Below are 18,791 nucleotides of genomic sequence, written 5' to 3'. Positions count from 1 at the left end.
ATTTCCTCCTCGGTTATGTCGAGAAGGTCCCACTCCGAAATGACACCTCTCGATGAATTGAGTGTTCTGTGTGGTGTCACTGTTATAGGGATTCCTCCGATTGATGTTGTTCAGCTACTGATTACTGTTCGGAGTAGATGTTCTGATTGCCTGTCATTTTTAGTTTCAATTAAAAGGTCTCCAGAACGAAGCCTCTTAACTGACTTGGGTGCACCTGCTAACCCATTTTGAATAAAAAAGGGCAACATTTTATCAATTGGTGTTTCATTGGTAGAATGCATAATTAAGAACCTTGGGATAGGCCCTGATGGTAATTCCGTTCGCTGCCTCTTTTTAGCAATAATGCTATGTGCATCTGTGTCGTTTTCAGATAGGGACCGGGTTGGGGCCCCTGAAGAAATAAGTTTATCAGAATTCATAGAAATTTTATTTGGTTCAGTGCCCGGGCTCCCCACCCACCATGGAGCCCAAAGGGACGCCCACTACCCGGCAAGCAATAAATGTGCTCGGGAGTGGGACACCAGGGCTACCCAGACACCATACCCGCACCGCCACCAGCCTGAATCCTGTCCCTCGGACCGTGAGGGTAGGGGCATGGCATTGACACGGTTGACCCTTGCAGGCGAGCCTACTAGCCGGGCCTTCCAGGACCTCCCATCTTGTCGAAGCAGGGGCCAAAGCGGTGTATTGAAGCTGGGTCCCTCAACCACCAGGATCCCCCTTTCCGAATTTCCACGGGTTGCAGCGCACGGCAAACACGCCAGATTCCATTGATGTAAGCCTGGAACCTGGGCTGTGGGCATTGGATCCCAGTGATGCTAGTCTGGAAGTCCAGCAGCGTCACTGGGAGGTCCCCTCACCACGTACAGGTGCCCACGTCGAGGGGGGATTGACATGAGAAACATGCTTCTCAGTCATCACTACATATATTCACTCACAGATTAAATGGCAAAAACCAGGCCGGCTTAATGTTAGCATTGCCAGTGTCAGAACACATTACAAAGTTGTGGTTCATAATTATTTATATGGGTCTTCTGTGAGTGAAAATACACACACAGACTATATCGTAAAAAGTGAAAAAATCCCTTCATGTTTCAAAAGACCTTTTACTGATATGTTTAATAATGTCACCTTACCTTCGGTCTTAATTAAACGCTACATATTTATCAATTGACTCTGAACCAATTTTGAATAACTAACAGGAAGATTAGTTTTTGTCCATTTCTCCTTCAATACAGCAAGTCAATTCAGCTACTGATTACAAACATGGCCTGACCAAATGGCTGGCATTCCAGTTCAACCCAAAAGTGTTTAGTGGTAAGCTTTGAGCAAGAGAGCAATGCTTTTGCATGACCATGCCTTCAAATCAAGTCACTATGCTGTATCACATAGTGCATGCTAAAACAGAAAAGGGCCTTTCCCATATTGCTGCCACATTGTAGGAAAAGCAAAATTGTCCAAAACATCGATCTTTTCTAAATAATTCTACTCTTCATGGCATTCATTGTTCTAGGAATGACAACTAATGGTCCAAACAATGAAAATAACCCCAGACAGTCACAGCACATCCACCAAACTTCAATGTTGGGACAACATGCTGGTAAATTAACATTTTCAGGCATCCACCAGACCTAAACATAGCCATCAGATCAGAAAACTGAGTCATCTTTCCAGGGCCCAATCACAATAGACTGTGCAATAGGTGCACTGTGTGCTGATGTTTGGTTTCTGTGCTGCAATTCTTCCATAAAATTCAATAACTGATGAGATTTACATACCACCCTTATGAGAGTGCCTTCTGGTCTCTTTCCAACAATTTCTGTAGTCTACCCAAACATTTCAAGTAGCTTGACATTTCTTTTTAGCTATTTAAGTTAGCCATCACTCAGCAAGGATGTTGCAGTTTTACTGCAGTGGCCCAAAACAAGTTGACTGTTAATATGGCATCCTATGATGACTCCCTATTTAAAATTAAAGCCTGTATGACCATGCCTTCAAATCAGACAGACAGAATGAGATTTAGTGTGCAACTGTAGATTTAGACAGAGTGAGATTTAGTGTGCATACAGTTTCTTTTTATACCTATTCCTGATATAGATTACGAGTTAATTTTTCCAAAAACCCAAAGTATCTGGATACTTCTGGCAGTGTGTATTTTTTTTTTTTTTTTTTTTTTTGCTCTTCCTTTAAAAAAAATTATTTTAATTTTAAAATACATTTTATTATCCCTATAAAATAAAGGCATTGTCATTAATTATTTAAAATTATTAACTTTCATAATATGAGCAGGCAATTTTTACACCAACGTTTTAGAAGCAGTGGTTAATATTTTTTATTTTGTCTTTCCAGTCAATAATACTATAATTACTAATACTAAAAATAAAAGGTATATTCTATTCATAATAATAATAGCCACAGAAATTGTTCTGACAAATTCTCCACACATCCTTCTGTGTTATTTCCATCCCATTAAGCATAACTTGTACCTTACAGTCATATTTCCCTTTGATGAGTCTTCAACAGAATTTTAACAAGTTACAGCTCACTCTGCAGCACAATTACAATTTTTTGTTGGCTACTTAACCTGCAGTAGTTGAAACAGAAAGGAAATTCTAGTTATAACTGTTAGGCTTTATTTCTTATGTTCCAACTGCATATATGTGTTTTCATAATTTAAAAAAACAAAAACATAATAGGCATATGCCAAGAAACATTAACGGTGGTTAAAATTAAATGAGAGAACACTTATTTTCAGAAATCTATGTAAAAAATTTCAGTATTGCTATAGCTTAATTCACCTATTAAAGTGAAAAATTTTCAATTTCATATAAATTACTTTGCTAAAAAACTATCTTAAAAAATATTTTTTCAGTGGATATATAAGATAACATTTCTTATAATGGGTTTGCACATTGTTCCCCTAATTTCTCTGATTTTCATAAAATCAAATTTGTCCCTTCTTTAGAAGCATATAAATGTGACTAAAAATGGATTTTTTTTTTGTGAGTTTTTTTTTCCTTTCCCTTTTGGTCTGATACAAATGGAAAAATCCTGCCATAATAATGCTGTTTTCATTAACCTTTTAATTCGTGAAATAAATGCCATTCTAAAAGGAAGACATTTTTGGTTTTTATTCATAAATTATTCAATGCATTACTGAGCCCATGTCTAACTACAAACTGAATACAAAGAAATTATCAATAACTGCCAACATTATGTTCAACTCAGAGAGCCTCTTATACAGTAGTCTGGACAACAGCTATTTTGAAAGGGCTGGGTTCATTTTCTTTTGAAGAACTTTACGAAGGCTTTTTTCACTCAGAACTCTGGAGAGGTGCTGAATATTTCATTTTGAATGCAAACTGGTGCATAAACACAAGCATCCTAAGGCAATACATGATCCTCTAACAGTTTAGTTAGTGGGAGATTTAAAAATGACTCATACAATGTGATTGGTCAAAAAATGAAAGAAACACTTTCCTACAGGAAACATGACTTACAAAAAATCTAGTTCTCCTAGGGCCATAAATTGGAATAGGAGAACAAGAAATCAACTTTATCTAAACAGTGAGAACAAAATTAGGTGACCAACAGTTGCTTGCATTAGTTTAATCTTTCAAATAAGTAGTAGATGATACAAAGGTTGGGACAATTAATCACAACAATCAGGTTATGCCACTGTAACAAGATCTAGACAAATTAGGTAGATGCGCTCGGAAGTGATGAAGTTTAATATTAAAAAGGCCAACACGAGAACCACGGGCAAACTTCAGGAAACTTACTGGACAAACTGGTTTGCCTCTACCGCAGTTTCTCCCTGCATTCTCGGTAAACATACAGTTCGTGTTATCGGTAGCAGCAGTGGAAGTTGATTGACACGTAGGCATGCCAGATCATTAGCTTTTCTCATTATTAAAAGATTATTGGAGTTCATGAGTGTTTTTGCTATTAAAAAAAAAAACCATATTACTGATTTCTTTGTACATTTTTAAAGTTAGGTTAGGAAAAAGTTTCTTTATTTTTTATTATATTTCATATAATAAAAATAGTAGGAAATAATAGGAAAAGGTTTCCTTATATAGAAATAGAAAAAGAAAGAAAGGTTCTTTATATATATATATATATACTTATAACATCAGTGAATCACTTAACACTATGATGTTATCGTCTGTCACGCCTACATGTCAATCAGTATATTGTTCTTGACTTCTACTGCCGATAACATGCACCTTCTGTTTACCGAGAATGCAGGGAGGCACTGCAGTAGTGACAAACTAGTTTGTCCGGCAAGTTTCTATTAGTTTGCCGTGGTTCTCCTGTTGGCTTTCTTTACCTTCGCCATTAACAAATGCAAGGTACTTCACATGGAGAGCAATAATCCCAGATTAATGTACCAGCTGTGTGGTGCCACATTCTGGGCAGTGGAGACCTAAGGGTAATTGTGCACAGTGTAAAAGTTCTCTGAGCAGTGCAGACAAGCTTCCAGCACAGCTCATGGGGTTTTGTTAATGGTATACAGTAATTTGAGAACAATATATTCATTGACATTATGATATGTGTGTGTGTGTGTGTGTGTGTGTGTGTGTGTGTGTGTGTGTGTGTGTGTGTGTGTATATATATATAAAAAGAACCTTTCTTTCTTTTCCGATTTCCTAACCTAACCTTAAAGGTTAGGTTGGCTGGTGCAGCAAAAGCACCAAGCTTCCTTGCAAGGTGTTAAGGTCGAAGAAATTAATGCTATAAGGGATTAAAAAAAAAAAAAGTAATTTTAGAAGCTGTTACCAACCAAGACTTACCCACGATACTTGTGTTCGATGTAACTAAAGGACACGAAGAGATAACTGTTAATAGAGCAACTTAGATGTAAGAACTTGAAAGAATATGGCTTTTCTAAAGAAAAAGTATTTAAGGATGTCAATGATATCTAGTTTGTATACATCCCATGCATTTTTCTTTTCTGCCACGAGTCTCATTAGTTCATCTGATATCCATTTAGGCCTAAACCTTGAACAATATTTATTAGTTGGTATGAAAAGCCTAGTAGCTGCCAAGATTAAATCTTTGGATTCTTCCCATTTAGAATTTGCTGTTGGTAACATCATCAGTTGGTCCCACTGTATAGAATTTAAAAACTGTCTGAGACCACTGTAATCACCTTTACAAAAGCAAAAACCCTTCCCTTTACCCCTGATAGTAGTTACATCTTTGAGTAAATCCCACATCAGCACACTGTAATCACTGCCACCTAGTGGTTCTTTTACCTGCAGATTCTTATGCATGAAGAATCACTGCTGATAATCAGATCAAGAGTATTATTCCTGGTTGCCTCCAGAACATGCTGCTGTAGAAAACAATCATCCAATAAATCCAAAAAAGCCTTGCTAGTGTGTGAGTGACCAAACCGCAAGATCCAGTCAATATCTGTGAAGTTAAAATTCCCCATTATAATACAATCTGATATAACACATTCTGGAAACCAAATACCAGGAGGTTTGCTTTTAACATTTTGATGCCTTTTGGTTCGACATACATCTGTTAACTTTTCTCTTCCATGAAATAAGTAGAGGAGCCAGCTGACTGACGAAAGATTGAAAGCTGTAGTATAATTAAAAAATATCAAATACATTTGAAATTTGAATAAGTTGGCTGAGAACACAAGTTCAAAGGTCACACTAATAAATTTTATTTTTACAATACAGATTTATTGTATTTACTTGAATATGCCTATTAAAATCAAAACTTATCAAAAATGTTTTATTTATTATACTTACAAAAAACAAAATAACCGTGCAGACATCAGACATCTTTTCAAATGTTATAACTACAGAATTAGTGTTTTTGTCACTGCAGAAATAGTGATAAAATCGCTTATTTTAAGTTTCGACTTTTTAAAAAATTTCCTGGACCCCCCCCCCCCATGGCTCAAATTATAGTTGCCGCTTCTTAAATTTTACTCTTATTAGGTTTTTTGCTGATTTGGCCCTTCGTTTGAAAAAGTTTCCTGACAATGGTGCTAGACATGGTACTGTATAGAACAGAGAAATTCCTTTGTAATGCATGGACGGTTGTCATTGGCTGGGATGGTTAGCATTCTGATAAAAGGAGGTTACTATGTAGCAGTTCAGAGATATTCTTATTGGCTCTTAAGCTGTCTACTTGTTGTTTGTTTGTTATTTGGATTTTAGGAGCATTAGCAACTAAGGCCATATTGCTCCGGGGATATGCGGTGGTCATTCCCCGACCTTTCCGCATCCTCCATATATGGTGATCATGGTCTCGAACCCTGGTCTAATCAAGAAGCATGTGCTATGCACTGCTGCTCCTGCCCACCTGGCTACGGAGGCACCTAAGCTGCCTACTACGTATGGTAATATTGCCTGAATTTCCATTTTGTCATCAGTAAATTTAAAGTGAATTTATTCTTAGGAAAGAAGTATTCTTCTGCCTAAGAATAAATTCATTTTAAACTTCTTCTTTTGATCTGCATATCAAGATTCCTCACGTTCGGCACTCTACAAGGCATTATACACTATATTTAAACTATTTTAATGCATTAAATTAATCTGAGTATAATATTCTACAAGACTACAAAAAAACAGTACTGATATAAAAATTGAAAAATTGAATATTTGAGAAATAAACTATTCCAACCCTTTATATACCATGATAAATTTTTTAATAAATGAGCAAAATTCTATAAACCTTTCACCAGGTTCTTGTTTATTGTGCACAATAAAGAACCTGGTAAAGGGTTCATAACATGATGCTCACTTATTAAAAATATTTATCATAATGTACAAAGTGTTGGAATAGTTTATTTCTTGATTGATATCACCCACAATGTCTCATTTCAAGACATTATTAAAGCAGATTCTGGGCTTTAAGTTCTGGACAGCTTCAAATATAGTTAAGTATGCCATAATTTTTTTAATGGTGCATTTGCTACTTCTGGCAGGACTTTTTCAACACGTTTTCTTAATTTTTGGAAGATCTCTTCTATGTGAAGATTTGCATCAACAACCTGGAAATAAGGGAGAAAAGACAAGTTAAAATAAACAAATCATTAGCATATTATAAATACACTGGTGTTCAAAGAAAGTGCATCACCTAGGAATTTCACATTTCTAACCCTTTTTTGGATGGTATGTTACATTAATGACTAGCATCACAAATATAAATATAAACAAAAGATATTTATTAATGGTTAAGGCAAAGCTAAGTAATATTTGACAGGTACTCTCAAAATATTCCAAAATGAGCATTTGCAACCTTTATACAACAATTTTGGTAAACACGACAATTATGGCTGAAATGTTATCAGAAGCCCCCAATTTGCTTCAGTTTATCATTTTAAATGGAAAACAAAATGAAAAGTTCACCAGGTGCAAACTAATATGCAATATTATATAATAATATAATATTGCATATTATATTATTATATAATATTATATCACGTATGCGTGTCGATCTTATCTTATGCAATCTGTAAAAAATATTGCTATTTACTTACACTATTTGGACGACAATTAAAATTAAGGGGTGATGCACTTTCCATGAACACCAGTGTATAAGACTATATACATATAAGGTGTGACCAAAAAGATCAAGGACTGACCTGTATCATGAAATTGCAGCACTATAGTGAGCTGCAAATCATAAAATGTTCAGTGACTCACCCAGACAGTAATGCATAAATTGCTCTTTTATCTGCATTGGCACACACTGAACAGTATTATTATTAATAGTAGTGGCAAATGATGCAAGAAAAGCAAGATATTCACAGGGCCTAGGGTCCGTACTTTGAGAAGGCCTGTAAATGGCAATGTACACACCAAAATCAGCGATATCCAGTAGTTTAATGACAAACGTAAGTGCTCATGTTCCTTATAAAATTGGCGCCTCCATAGCCAGATGGGCAGGAGCAGCAGTGCATAGCACACGCTTCTTGATTAGACCGGAGTTTGAGCCCGTGACCACCAAATATGGAGGATACGGAAAGGTCAGGGAATGACCACTGCATATCCCTGGAGCAATATGGCCTTAGCTGCTAATGCACCTAAAAACCAAATAACAACAACCTTATAAAATTTGCAAATAAAATATACTTTCAAATTGTAATGTAGCATCTAGTCAAAATGCATGTGCCAAAAAACTTTGCTAAGAATTTATATAACATTACCTATTTATTAGTAATGCTAGTGGTGAAATATCTTTTTCAACCTTAAAAAGGGTTAAAAATTATTTAAGAAATTCTATGAGAATTAGTGGAAAAGTTATGTCATTTCATAATAAACATTTTTTCAGGGGCCCCAAAAAAACTTTTGCACAGGATCCACATTTCCTGAATTTAGGCCCTGGCTATTCAGGGGCGTTCCTAGGGAAAGTGGCAATCGCAATTTGGTACCCCAAAAATATTTATTTATTTTATTGCATCTACTTTTAAAAATATAATGACAATTTAATAACAAAAGTAATACAATTATAATTATTGACAATGAAATTTATATAATCACAACTAATAAGAAGCACAAATTAAAAATTAATTAGCATTAGCATTACCAAAGGCACATGATGCAAGAAAGCAAGCTTATATAGCATGAGCCAAAAAAAAAAAAAAAAACCCCTTATTTCACCCATCCACTCACTCCAAATGTTTGTCAAGTTCTGCCTTGAATCTATTTAAGCTATTAACTTCTACAACAACAAATGCAAGTTTGTGCCAGCAATCAACCACCTGCTGGCTAAAGGCAAACTTCCACACATCTATCCTACAACTGTCTTTCCTCAGTTTGAATTTATGCCCTCTCAGGCGATTGTTCCTCTGAGCAAGAGGAAGAATCCCATCAGCATTGAGCATGCTCAAACAATTCAAGGCTTTATACACCTCAATCAGATCACCTCGCCGGTGCCTAGTCCCCAGATGCTGTAATTTGCAAAACTTAAGCCTGTCTTCGTAAGAGCAACCCTTTGTTCCATTCACTCATCTTGTTGCCCTTCTCTGTACTCGTTCCAACAGCTCTACATCCTTCTTAAAATGAGGCCTCCAGACCTGTATACAGTACTCAAGATGCAGCCTGACCACTGTCTTATACAAGGGGATAATCACCTCCTTATCCCTGCTAGAAAAATTCCTGTATATCACTGACAAGACACCATGAGCTATTCCAGGTGTCTGCACTGCTCAGAAAACTTCATATCTGCCTGCACAATTACCCCAAGGTCCTTTTCATTCTCTACCACTGTCAGTGTGGTACCACAGAATTGATACATTACTCTGGGATTACTGCTTCCCATATGTAGTACTTTACATTTGTCAATGTTAAACTTCATTTGCCACTTCTCAGCTCATCTGCTCAACTTTTCTAGATCCTGTTGCAGCAGTGTACTGTCATTAGTGTCAATAACAACCCTGCCAACCTTCATATCGTTTGCAAACTTGGACATTAAGCCTGATATACCATCATCAATATCATTTATAAATACAGAAAACAACAATGGACCCAACACTGAACCCTGAGGGACTCCACTAATAACATTAGTGGAGACATGAAGAGCATGTCTCCACTAATGTTATAACATGAAGAGCAGCATCCGTTGATTACCACTGTGTCTTCTCCCACTCAACCATCCCTTTATCCATAGCAGCAATTTGCCTCCAATGCCACACTGCTCCAATTTGTGCAGCAGTCTTCCATGTGCAACAGTATCAAAGGCTTTTCTAAGATCCAAATATATGATATCAAAGTTATTCTTTGCATCCAGTTCCTTTGTGACTATATCATAGTATCCAATCAAATTAGTCAGACAAGACTTCCCCTTAACAAACCCATGCTGTGTCCAAGCTATAACTGAAGTCTTGTCTAGATGATCCTGCAGTGCTTCTTTAACCAGTGCCTCCATTAATTTTCCTGGATCAGAAGTTAAACTCACAGGTCTATAATTACTTGTCAGCCTTTGATCCTCCTTTGTGAATTGGGGTCACATTTACATATCTCCAGTCTATGGGTACCTCCCCTGATTCTAAAGAAGCTCTCATAATTATGGCTAAGGGTTTGCTTACTTCCGTTGCTGCCTCCTTTAATATAACTGGATAGATTCCATCCACCCCAGGTGCCTTTCTTATGTTCATCTTCAACAATTTCTGCTTCACTTTACTCTCAGTCATTAGAAAAGAAACAATGAAGTAAAAGTTATACATACAAAAGTACTATGTTTATACATATAAATTATATAACAAAGAAGAATACAATAATATCATACTAAAAAACTAAGTTTATTCTTGATTTTCTTATTGAAAAATTGTTGACAATTTCAGAAATATTGAAACTGGAAACTATCTTTTTTCAATACTAATGAGACTCAAATTTCTTGCTTCACTGTTGATTTTTGAGTCTCATTAGTATTGCATCACTGCTGATCTTAAATAGTTCTTTACCATTTTTAATTTGGAAAAGCAAGCTCTCCATGTGCTATGGTGACAGGAAGGGTGAGATATATTCATATTGCAATAGAAAAACATAGCAAGAAGTTCATTTGAAAAAAATATGGTAACACATATGCTTCCATGTTTGGCTGCATAAAAATTGACAAATTTTCTATTTCTTCACACAAGTCAATAGGTATTCAAATGCCCCTTGAGCATTGGCACTCGGGTTCAGTGCAACCTGGCATCCTTGGTACGGCCCACCCCTGAAGCTAATACAGCATCAGACAAAAAAAAAAAAAAAAAAACACCTTTCCCATTTCACCTATCCATCCATCCCTCTAACAGTTTTGTCTAGCTCTTCCTTCCTTGAATTTGTTCAAGCTATCCACTTCCACAATATCAGACAGAAATTGGTTCAGGCAATCAACCACCTGTTGGCTAAAGGCAAAACTTCTGCACATCTATTCTACAACCATCCTTTCTTAATTTGAATTTATGCCACCTCATGTGCTTAGCCTGAAAGAGAAAAAGAATCCATCAGCATTCAGTTTGCTCAAACCATTCAAGGCCTTAAACACCTCAATCAGAGGTGTTTAAGGCTTTGAATCATCTCGCAGGTGCCTAGTCTCCAGTCGCTGCAATTTGCAGAACAGGAACCTTTCTTGGTAAGAGCATCCCTTTGTTCCCCCTTACCAATCTCACTGCCCTTCCCTGTACCCACCCCGGCAGCTACATCCTTCCTAAAATGAACTCTCCTGTATGCAGTACTCAAGATTTAGCCTGACCATTGCCTTATACAATGGAATAATAACCTCCTTATCCCTGCTAGCAAAATTCCTGTATATCATTGACAAAATCCCATGTGCTGTCCTGGCACAGTGCAGACACTGTGCCAGGACAGCACATGGGATTTTGAAAGAGGAAAGTTCGCCAGGAAAGAGAACTTCATATCTGACTGAACAATTTCCTGCAGGTCTTTTTCTTCCACTACCGTGAGTGTAATACCACGCAGTTGGTATGTCAATCTGGGATTACTGCTACACATATGCAGTACTTTGCACGTGTCACTGTTAAACCTCAATTGTCATTTCTCAGCCCAACTGCCTGATTTTTCCCTACCATCGTTACTGTCACTAAACCACCCTGCCAACTTTCGTATCATCTGCAAACTTAGGGCATTAAGCTTGATATACCTTCGTATCATTAATAAATACAGAAAACAACAATGGGCAAAACACCAAACCCTGGTGACTCGACTAATAATATTAGTCGATGAACAGCAGTGTCCATTAATAACAACTCTGTCTTCTCCCACTCAACTATCCCTTTATCCATAGCAGTAACTTATCCTTAATGCCACACTGCATCAATTTGTACAGCAGTCTATTATATTCAACAGTATTAAAATCTTTCCTGAAATCCAAGTACAGTGGATTCCGGTTATTTGAGCCACTGGTTAATTGGAGCAGCCATTTATTTGGGACAAATCTTAAAGAACAGGACCCAATTGAGAAAATAGCCAGGGTTTACTTCGCTTAATTGGGACAACATGCCATTTAATCGGGGCAGGAAACTGGAGCAATGGAGATTACCCTACGATTGTCTCCGACCATATCTCGTGGTTCAGTCAGATTTTTGGAGGCCACAACCATAAATTAATAAAAACAATTAGCAGTCTCCTGTTTATATGGCTTTTCTGTTAGTGCAATCTATCATAAACAGATAGTAAACTCAATCTTATTGAATTTGCGATAATACCGACAGCTGCAATTCTGTGGGTTTTTATGGTGAAATGTGTTTACATTTCCATGAAATCTTCAATCATATAAAAAATTAATTTTCAGAATCTTCTCTTCATTCCTATTTTTAAAGTTTTGTAACTTGTTACTCCATCCTCACTTGTACATATCGTGTTATTTGCAATTTGTGTGTGCTGTGTTCTTTGTATTGATTGCTGTTTTAAATTTTACTGTAAAATCTGTAAAACAGTAAAATCTTTTTACTGTTTTAAATTTTAACTCCCACCCACAAATGTCAGTGAACAGATATGTCAACTAGTTAGTATGTACATATTACAGTATGTATTAATTATTCCGAGTATCACGTATCATTTAATTTTTTAATTGGTAAGGTAATAAAGGGTAAATTTTGGCTTAATATATCTTTATTTTTATAGCCTGTGGATAATATTCCTCCTATTTTTGCTGACTAGAATCTCTGTTTAATAGAATTAAAATTCAATTCACAAACGTGATCATAATGACCGGCGCTTACTGCACATCGTATAATGAATGGTACTTTACTATGGTGAGTCCGTCGTAACATGGCTTGATTGTACAGTGAACCAATTGTAAAGCGGGGGTCCACTGTATTTTTAAGTATTTTAACTATTTATGCGAAATTTCACATAATTGGGGCAGCCGCTTGATTGGGCCAAAATTTACTAGCTCAGATGTGTCCCAAATAACCGGAATCGACTGTATATGATATAAAAAATTATTTCCATCAAGTTTCTTTGTTGCTGCATCACAGTATTCAATCAGATTGGTCAGACAAGGTTGCCCCTTTACAAATCCTTGCTTGACTGCAGTATAATTGCATTCCTGTCTATATGATCCTGCATTACATCTTAACCAGTGACTTCATTATTTTCCCTTGAACAGAAGTTAAACTAACAAGTCTGTAAGTACTCATGTCACTCTTTGATCCCCTTTATGAATTGGGGACATATTTGCAAATCTCTAGTCCAAGTGGACTTCTTCCAATTCTAAGGATACTCTCATAATTATGGCTTATGGTTTGCTCACCTCCTTTGCTACCTCTCTTAATATAATTGGATAGGTCCTACCTACCCCAAGTGCCTTTCTTACATTTTTCAGTAATTTCTCTTCCACTTTGCTCTGTTATTACAAAATCATTTAGCTCCCTGTTAGAGTTTAATAAGCTTCTATTCTCGACTTCCCTACAGAATTCCTCATATGTGAATGTAGATGCAAAATATTCATTCAATTTGTCAGCTATATTACTTCTTTTACCAGTGACGCTTTATTTTCCCTGGAACAGAAGTTAAACTAAGAGGTCTGTAATTACTTGCATAACCCTTTGATCCTTTTTGTAAATTGGGAATACATTTGTACATAACCAGTGTGTAGGGATCTCTCCTGAATCCAAGGATGCTCTCATAATTATGGCTAAGGGCTTGTTTACTTTTTTCACTGCCTCCCTTAATATAATTGGACAGATCCCATCCAACCCATGGATGGGATCTGTCCATGGATGCCTTTATTATATTTAACTTCAATTTCTCTTCCACTTTCCTCTCAGTTATTACAAAATCGTTTAGCTCTCTGGCAGAGTTTGATAAACTTCTGGCATCCATTCCCCTAAAGAATTCCTTACATAAACGTTTTTCGTTTTTTAATGTTTTTCTTATGTAAAAGAATTCGTTTACATAAGAAAAGAAGTCTTTGCTAATTTTCCTTGCATCCTCTGCAAAATATTTCTCATAATCCGCCTTAAGTTGTCTAACATCCTTTGTGATTTGACTTGATTGCACACTAGTTTTATTTACTGCAGGCTTCTGTATCACCTGATAATTTATATGCATAACATGCATTTTTTTTTTTCTCTGCAATGAGTCTCATTAGTTTATCTTACATCCATTTGGATCTAAGCTCCAAACAGCATTTCTTAGTTGGTATGAAAATTCTAGTAGCTTCCATGATTATTTTCTTGAATGCTTCTCATTTAGAATTTGATGATGGTAACATCATCAGTCGGTCCCACTGCATAGAATTTAAAAACTGTCCGAGACCACTGTAGCCCCCCCTTTACAAAAGCAAAATTCTTCTCTTTAATCTTGATGGTAGTTACATCTTTAAATAAATCAATACACTGTAATCACTGTCACCTAGTGGTTCTTTTATTGCCAGATATGTTTTCATGTGATGTCATATTTGAGAACAAGCAATTTTATTTCAAATTAGAGAAAAGTCAGTCTATTATTTTAGTTATAAAAATATACATCCACTCCCTGACTTACGTAAGGGTTACATTCCACAGAAATCTGCGCAAGTTGGAATTTCCTTAAATGCTTATGCAGCACTCACAATTATGTGTGCTGAATTTGATTGAAGTAAACAAGAAATGCTGGACGAACATGTAAATAGAATTATTTATTCAATTTTTTTATCTCATGCAAAGGAAAAATTACAAAAGTGTACAAAATTACAAAAAGAGAGAGGAGACATACATAACATCAGCAAGTTTTACCTTTCAAGCATCATTGCCAGAATTAACTCTCCAGCTGATAACTACACCACTGCAGAAGTTGAAGGCTGTGGAGATTTAGAAGGGTTTTTTTTTCCAACACATCACAAAATTTCTCTGCAGCTGCAGAATCGACACTGGCAACTTCACCACATACTTTAATGTTTTGGAAATCAGCGCAATGCTTGAACCTATTAAACCACCCGTTGCTTGCCACAAAATTGGCTTGGGGTTCGCTGTACTTATCCTTAATATCTTCATAAATACTTCTTGCTTTTGCTTGATTGGCCATTGGACTCAGGCAGACACTTGCTTCTGAATCTGATTTTACACATCAATATCATTAAGAGCTTTTCCATCTTCAATATAGCACCTGAATGCTGTTTTGTGATCACTGTTGATCTTAAATGCATTGATCCTTTAACATGTTCTTTTATACGTGCACCCTCCCTTAAAATAGCATTCACTGTTGAAGCAGCGAGACTTAATTCTGTGCAATAGATGACAAACTTTGCCCTGCTTTGTACTTCTTAATTAATCATCTTCATTTCTAAATCAATTTTGTTTCGTTTCCTAGCACTGCCAGCACCTGCACTTTCCGTTGGTCCCTTTCTCTTCACCATTGTAATAAGTGAACAGGAATGAAGAGAAGATTCTGAAAATTTATTTATATTTCTTATATGATTGAAGATTTCAGCGAAGGGGAAACACATTTCACCATAATAACGTATTTGCGATAATACCAATAACCACAATTCTGGTTATCGGTATTATCGCAAATGCAATAAGATCAGGTTTACTATCCGTTTATAATAGATTGCACTAACAGAAATGCCAAATAAACCCGAAAGTGGAAACTCTTTTTTTATTGTCTCCAGAAATGTGCTCTAGAAAAATATCACAAAGTTGTGATATTGTGAAAATTGATTCCTATAACAGAACATACGATAATGATGAAAATGTAGTGCAATTTCCATTATAAAAATGACCTTTTAGAGAGATAAATAGCTTAGTTATATAGCGAAATTGTCAACTTCCAAGGTCTTGGAACAATTACCAAAAAAAAAAAAAAAAAAACACATTGGGTTCACGTTACGATATTTTCACAATACCTCCAACTATTCCAACAGGATGGAAAATACGTTTCCACAATGACTACACCACTGTAGAAGTTTTAAGTCGAATTACCGTAAGTCGAGTATTACATAAGCTGGGGAGTGCCTGTACTATTTTTACATCATATAAAAAATTTAAAAAAAAAATAAAAAACCATTGTTATGAATATGGTATTTGAACATTATGGTGATAATATAATCAACAAAAATTGCTAACTGATATTTAACTATTCATAGAGTTGCCAGTGAACCTGGTATTTAAGTGATGTAGCCATCAATTTTTAATAAGATTTAGGAATGAAATACATTTCCACAAACTTTTGTCCTGCTTCCCTACTGACAATTACAAGAGCACGAGTTCTTGCATCTTCATGAAAGATGCTGTGCTGACGACAAATCGAGAATGTATGGTCACAGCCTATAAACAAAGGCTTAGTGCTCTGGATGGACGATTTAGCCTTCTCCGAGGCCCTAAAGAAGCCAGACAGTTTCAATCAATTAAGTGCGAAGGTTGTGCTTTTCACCAAAGTTAAGTTTTGCAACTTTTAATTGCTAAAGCTATGAGGGATCAGTATATTGTGTCTGTAATTGTGTGTATTTTTCATTGTTTGCTGGACAAAACAAAAACTAGACATAAAACCAAACAATCCTTGTCTCAGACAGACTAACTGATCCACATGGCAAGAAAGCCTATAAGAATTCCTCATATCATTTATGGGATTCAAACTCAGGGCATTTCAACCTGGTATGGGAGGATGATGATTGTAACTACTGCATTACCCACGAGGATAGCATGCTTATAACACTTTTTGACTTGCAACGATTTTGTTCATTAAGAACTTGTCCCTACTGATATAGGAACTATTAGCAATTCCAAAAGAAGTCTATCGGAAACGGTTCCTAAAGTTGAAGATGTGTTGGAATCAGAGTACACAGCATCTTTCATACTTTGAAAAAGATCCATCAAAATTGCAGGTAAGCTTCTTCATCTTCCACATATTACCGAAGTCTGCAAACATTTTAATCACATCTCAGACTGATAGAATTTTAATTACATCTCAGTCTAATACCATCTGCAATGGGTACAGGCCTTGTCACCAGCAGATTACTCTGCACGAGTAATGTTCTGCCAGTGGTTCTTGCAGCAGTGTGGTACAACTCCTCACTTTCCTGCCTTAGTGATATTCACAGATGAACCACAGTTCACACGAGATGGAATCCAAAACTTTCACAATCAGCATGTATGGACTGAGGAAAACCCACATGCAATTCTTCCATCACATCACCAACAGCAGTTCAGCCTCAACAATCTGGGCAGGTGTTTTTGGTGATAAGTTATTTGGGCCCCATGTACTTCCAAACAAACTCACAGGGCAGGCATACAGAAACTTTCTGGAAAACAACATGCCTGATTTCTTGGACGCCACGCCACTGATCATTCGTCAACAAGCACACTTCATGCACGATGGCGCTCCCGCACATTTCGGCCACCTAGCCCGCAATTACCTGAATCAAAGGTTTCCTGGTCGGTGGACCAACTCCCTGGCCTCCACGATCACCTGATTTAAACCTACTAGATTTCTTCTTGTGGGGCCATTTAAAGTCATTGGTGTATTCGACTCTGGTAGCTGATGTGGAAACTCCCCCCAATTGAATTGTGGCAGGTTGTAAGACAATACGAAACATGCCAGGAATTTAGCATCGTCTTTGCGAGTCCATGAGACGTCAATGTGAGGCCTGTATTCAGGCAGAAGGTGGACATTTTGAACAATTACTATAAGGTGATGTGAACAGTTAAGTGTCATAGGCAGACCTTCAAAACTCGGAAACCAAGCATTTCCGGAACTATGTTGATATAAAATATTGTTATTGTCTACATATGAGGAACTTATTCCTGAAGTTATGTTGTGTATTTTTGAGACACCCTGTATACAGGGTGTTTCAAAAATGATGGTCAATAATTTAAGGGTGAAAAGTACAAACTAAAATAAGCAAAAAAGTCCCAGTGAATATCGGGCCACAAATGAACCGTTTTCGAGATAATGCATATTTTCTGTCAAGATTCACCACTGACTATGGGAGCACCCTGGGAGGGTAGTCTGTATTGCTGAGACCTTGTACACACTGGATACGGTAGACGTACAGTAATTGATGTAAAATTCGCCACACGCTGCTATGACTCAGTACACGATCTTGCAGAGCAACCCTCCTTGTCAAAATTCCTGGATTTTTTTTTATTCTTTCTAACACCCTTTTCTCAACATCAAGTATTATGCTTCTGAGCCTACTGCTCGTACTCCATGTGGAAAGTGCCCGTGTTCTCTAAGGCGTTGATGTATCCTGATGAATGTGCGCCTGTTGGGCTGCCTTTGGCGGGGAAATGCTTCTTGGTAAAACATGCAGCCTCGAGTGCACTGCTATTGGTTTTACCATACATAAAGTGCATGTCCACATATTCATCGTTGCTGTAACCTCTTTCCATGTTGACTATCCTTTGACAAGTACTAGTATGCCTGCTACGTTTCAGAGCATTGAAAGAGGAGAAAGAGAGAGAATGAGCATAGCATAACCTAACCTAAACAAACAAGCCAGTGGTGGATCATAACTAGAAATGTGCAATGTATCAAAAATGATTCACTTAAGGACGCATGTTTACTAGCCTTTTTTTTTGCATATTGTAGTCTGTACAGTTCACCTTTAAATTATTGACCATCACTTTTGAAACACCCTGTATATTACCCTGCTCAACTTATTGTATGTTAGATACTGTTACATGTGGATATTTTGGAGGATTCTCTATTTTGCAAAGCTTTATTAAAAGTAGAAAGAGGGGCGAGAAGATTTTTGATGTTATAAAAATTATCTTTCAAACAAATAATCTAACGTGGAACAATTGTGTTGCGATTTGTACCAATGGTTTGGCTGCATTAACAAAGGAAAATAAAGGTTTAAAAGGCAAAGTAAAGGAAATTACTCCAAAT

The 18,791-nt window shown here is 36.6% G+C and overlaps 1 protein-coding gene across 1 annotated transcript in view; it reads right to left on the bottom strand.

Moving 5' to 3' along the window:
- Positions 1–6,810: 6,810 nt before the first annotated feature.
- LOC150076272 (thymidylate kinase) overlaps positions 6,811–18,791 on the bottom strand; it is a 119,823-nt gene continuing 107,842 nt past the window's right edge. The window contains exon 6 of the mRNA XM_090387464.1: positions 6,811–7,021. Coding sequence (XP_090243590.1) covers positions 6,908–7,021 — 114 coding nt within the window. The 3' untranslated portion in view covers positions 6,811–6,907. The remainder of the gene's footprint in view (positions 7,022–18,791) is intronic.

The sequence above is a fragment of the Mastigoproctus giganteus genome, chromosome 13, assembly GCF_048544385.1.
Source record: "Mastigoproctus giganteus isolate SK-2022 chromosome 13, ASM4854438v1, whole genome shotgun sequence".
Classification (NCBI taxonomy): domain Eukaryota; kingdom Metazoa; phylum Arthropoda; class Arachnida; order Uropygi; family Thelyphonidae; genus Mastigoproctus; species Mastigoproctus giganteus.
Note: the sequence above shows the minus strand (reverse complement) of the source record. Positions and strands in the feature narration are given on the sequence as shown.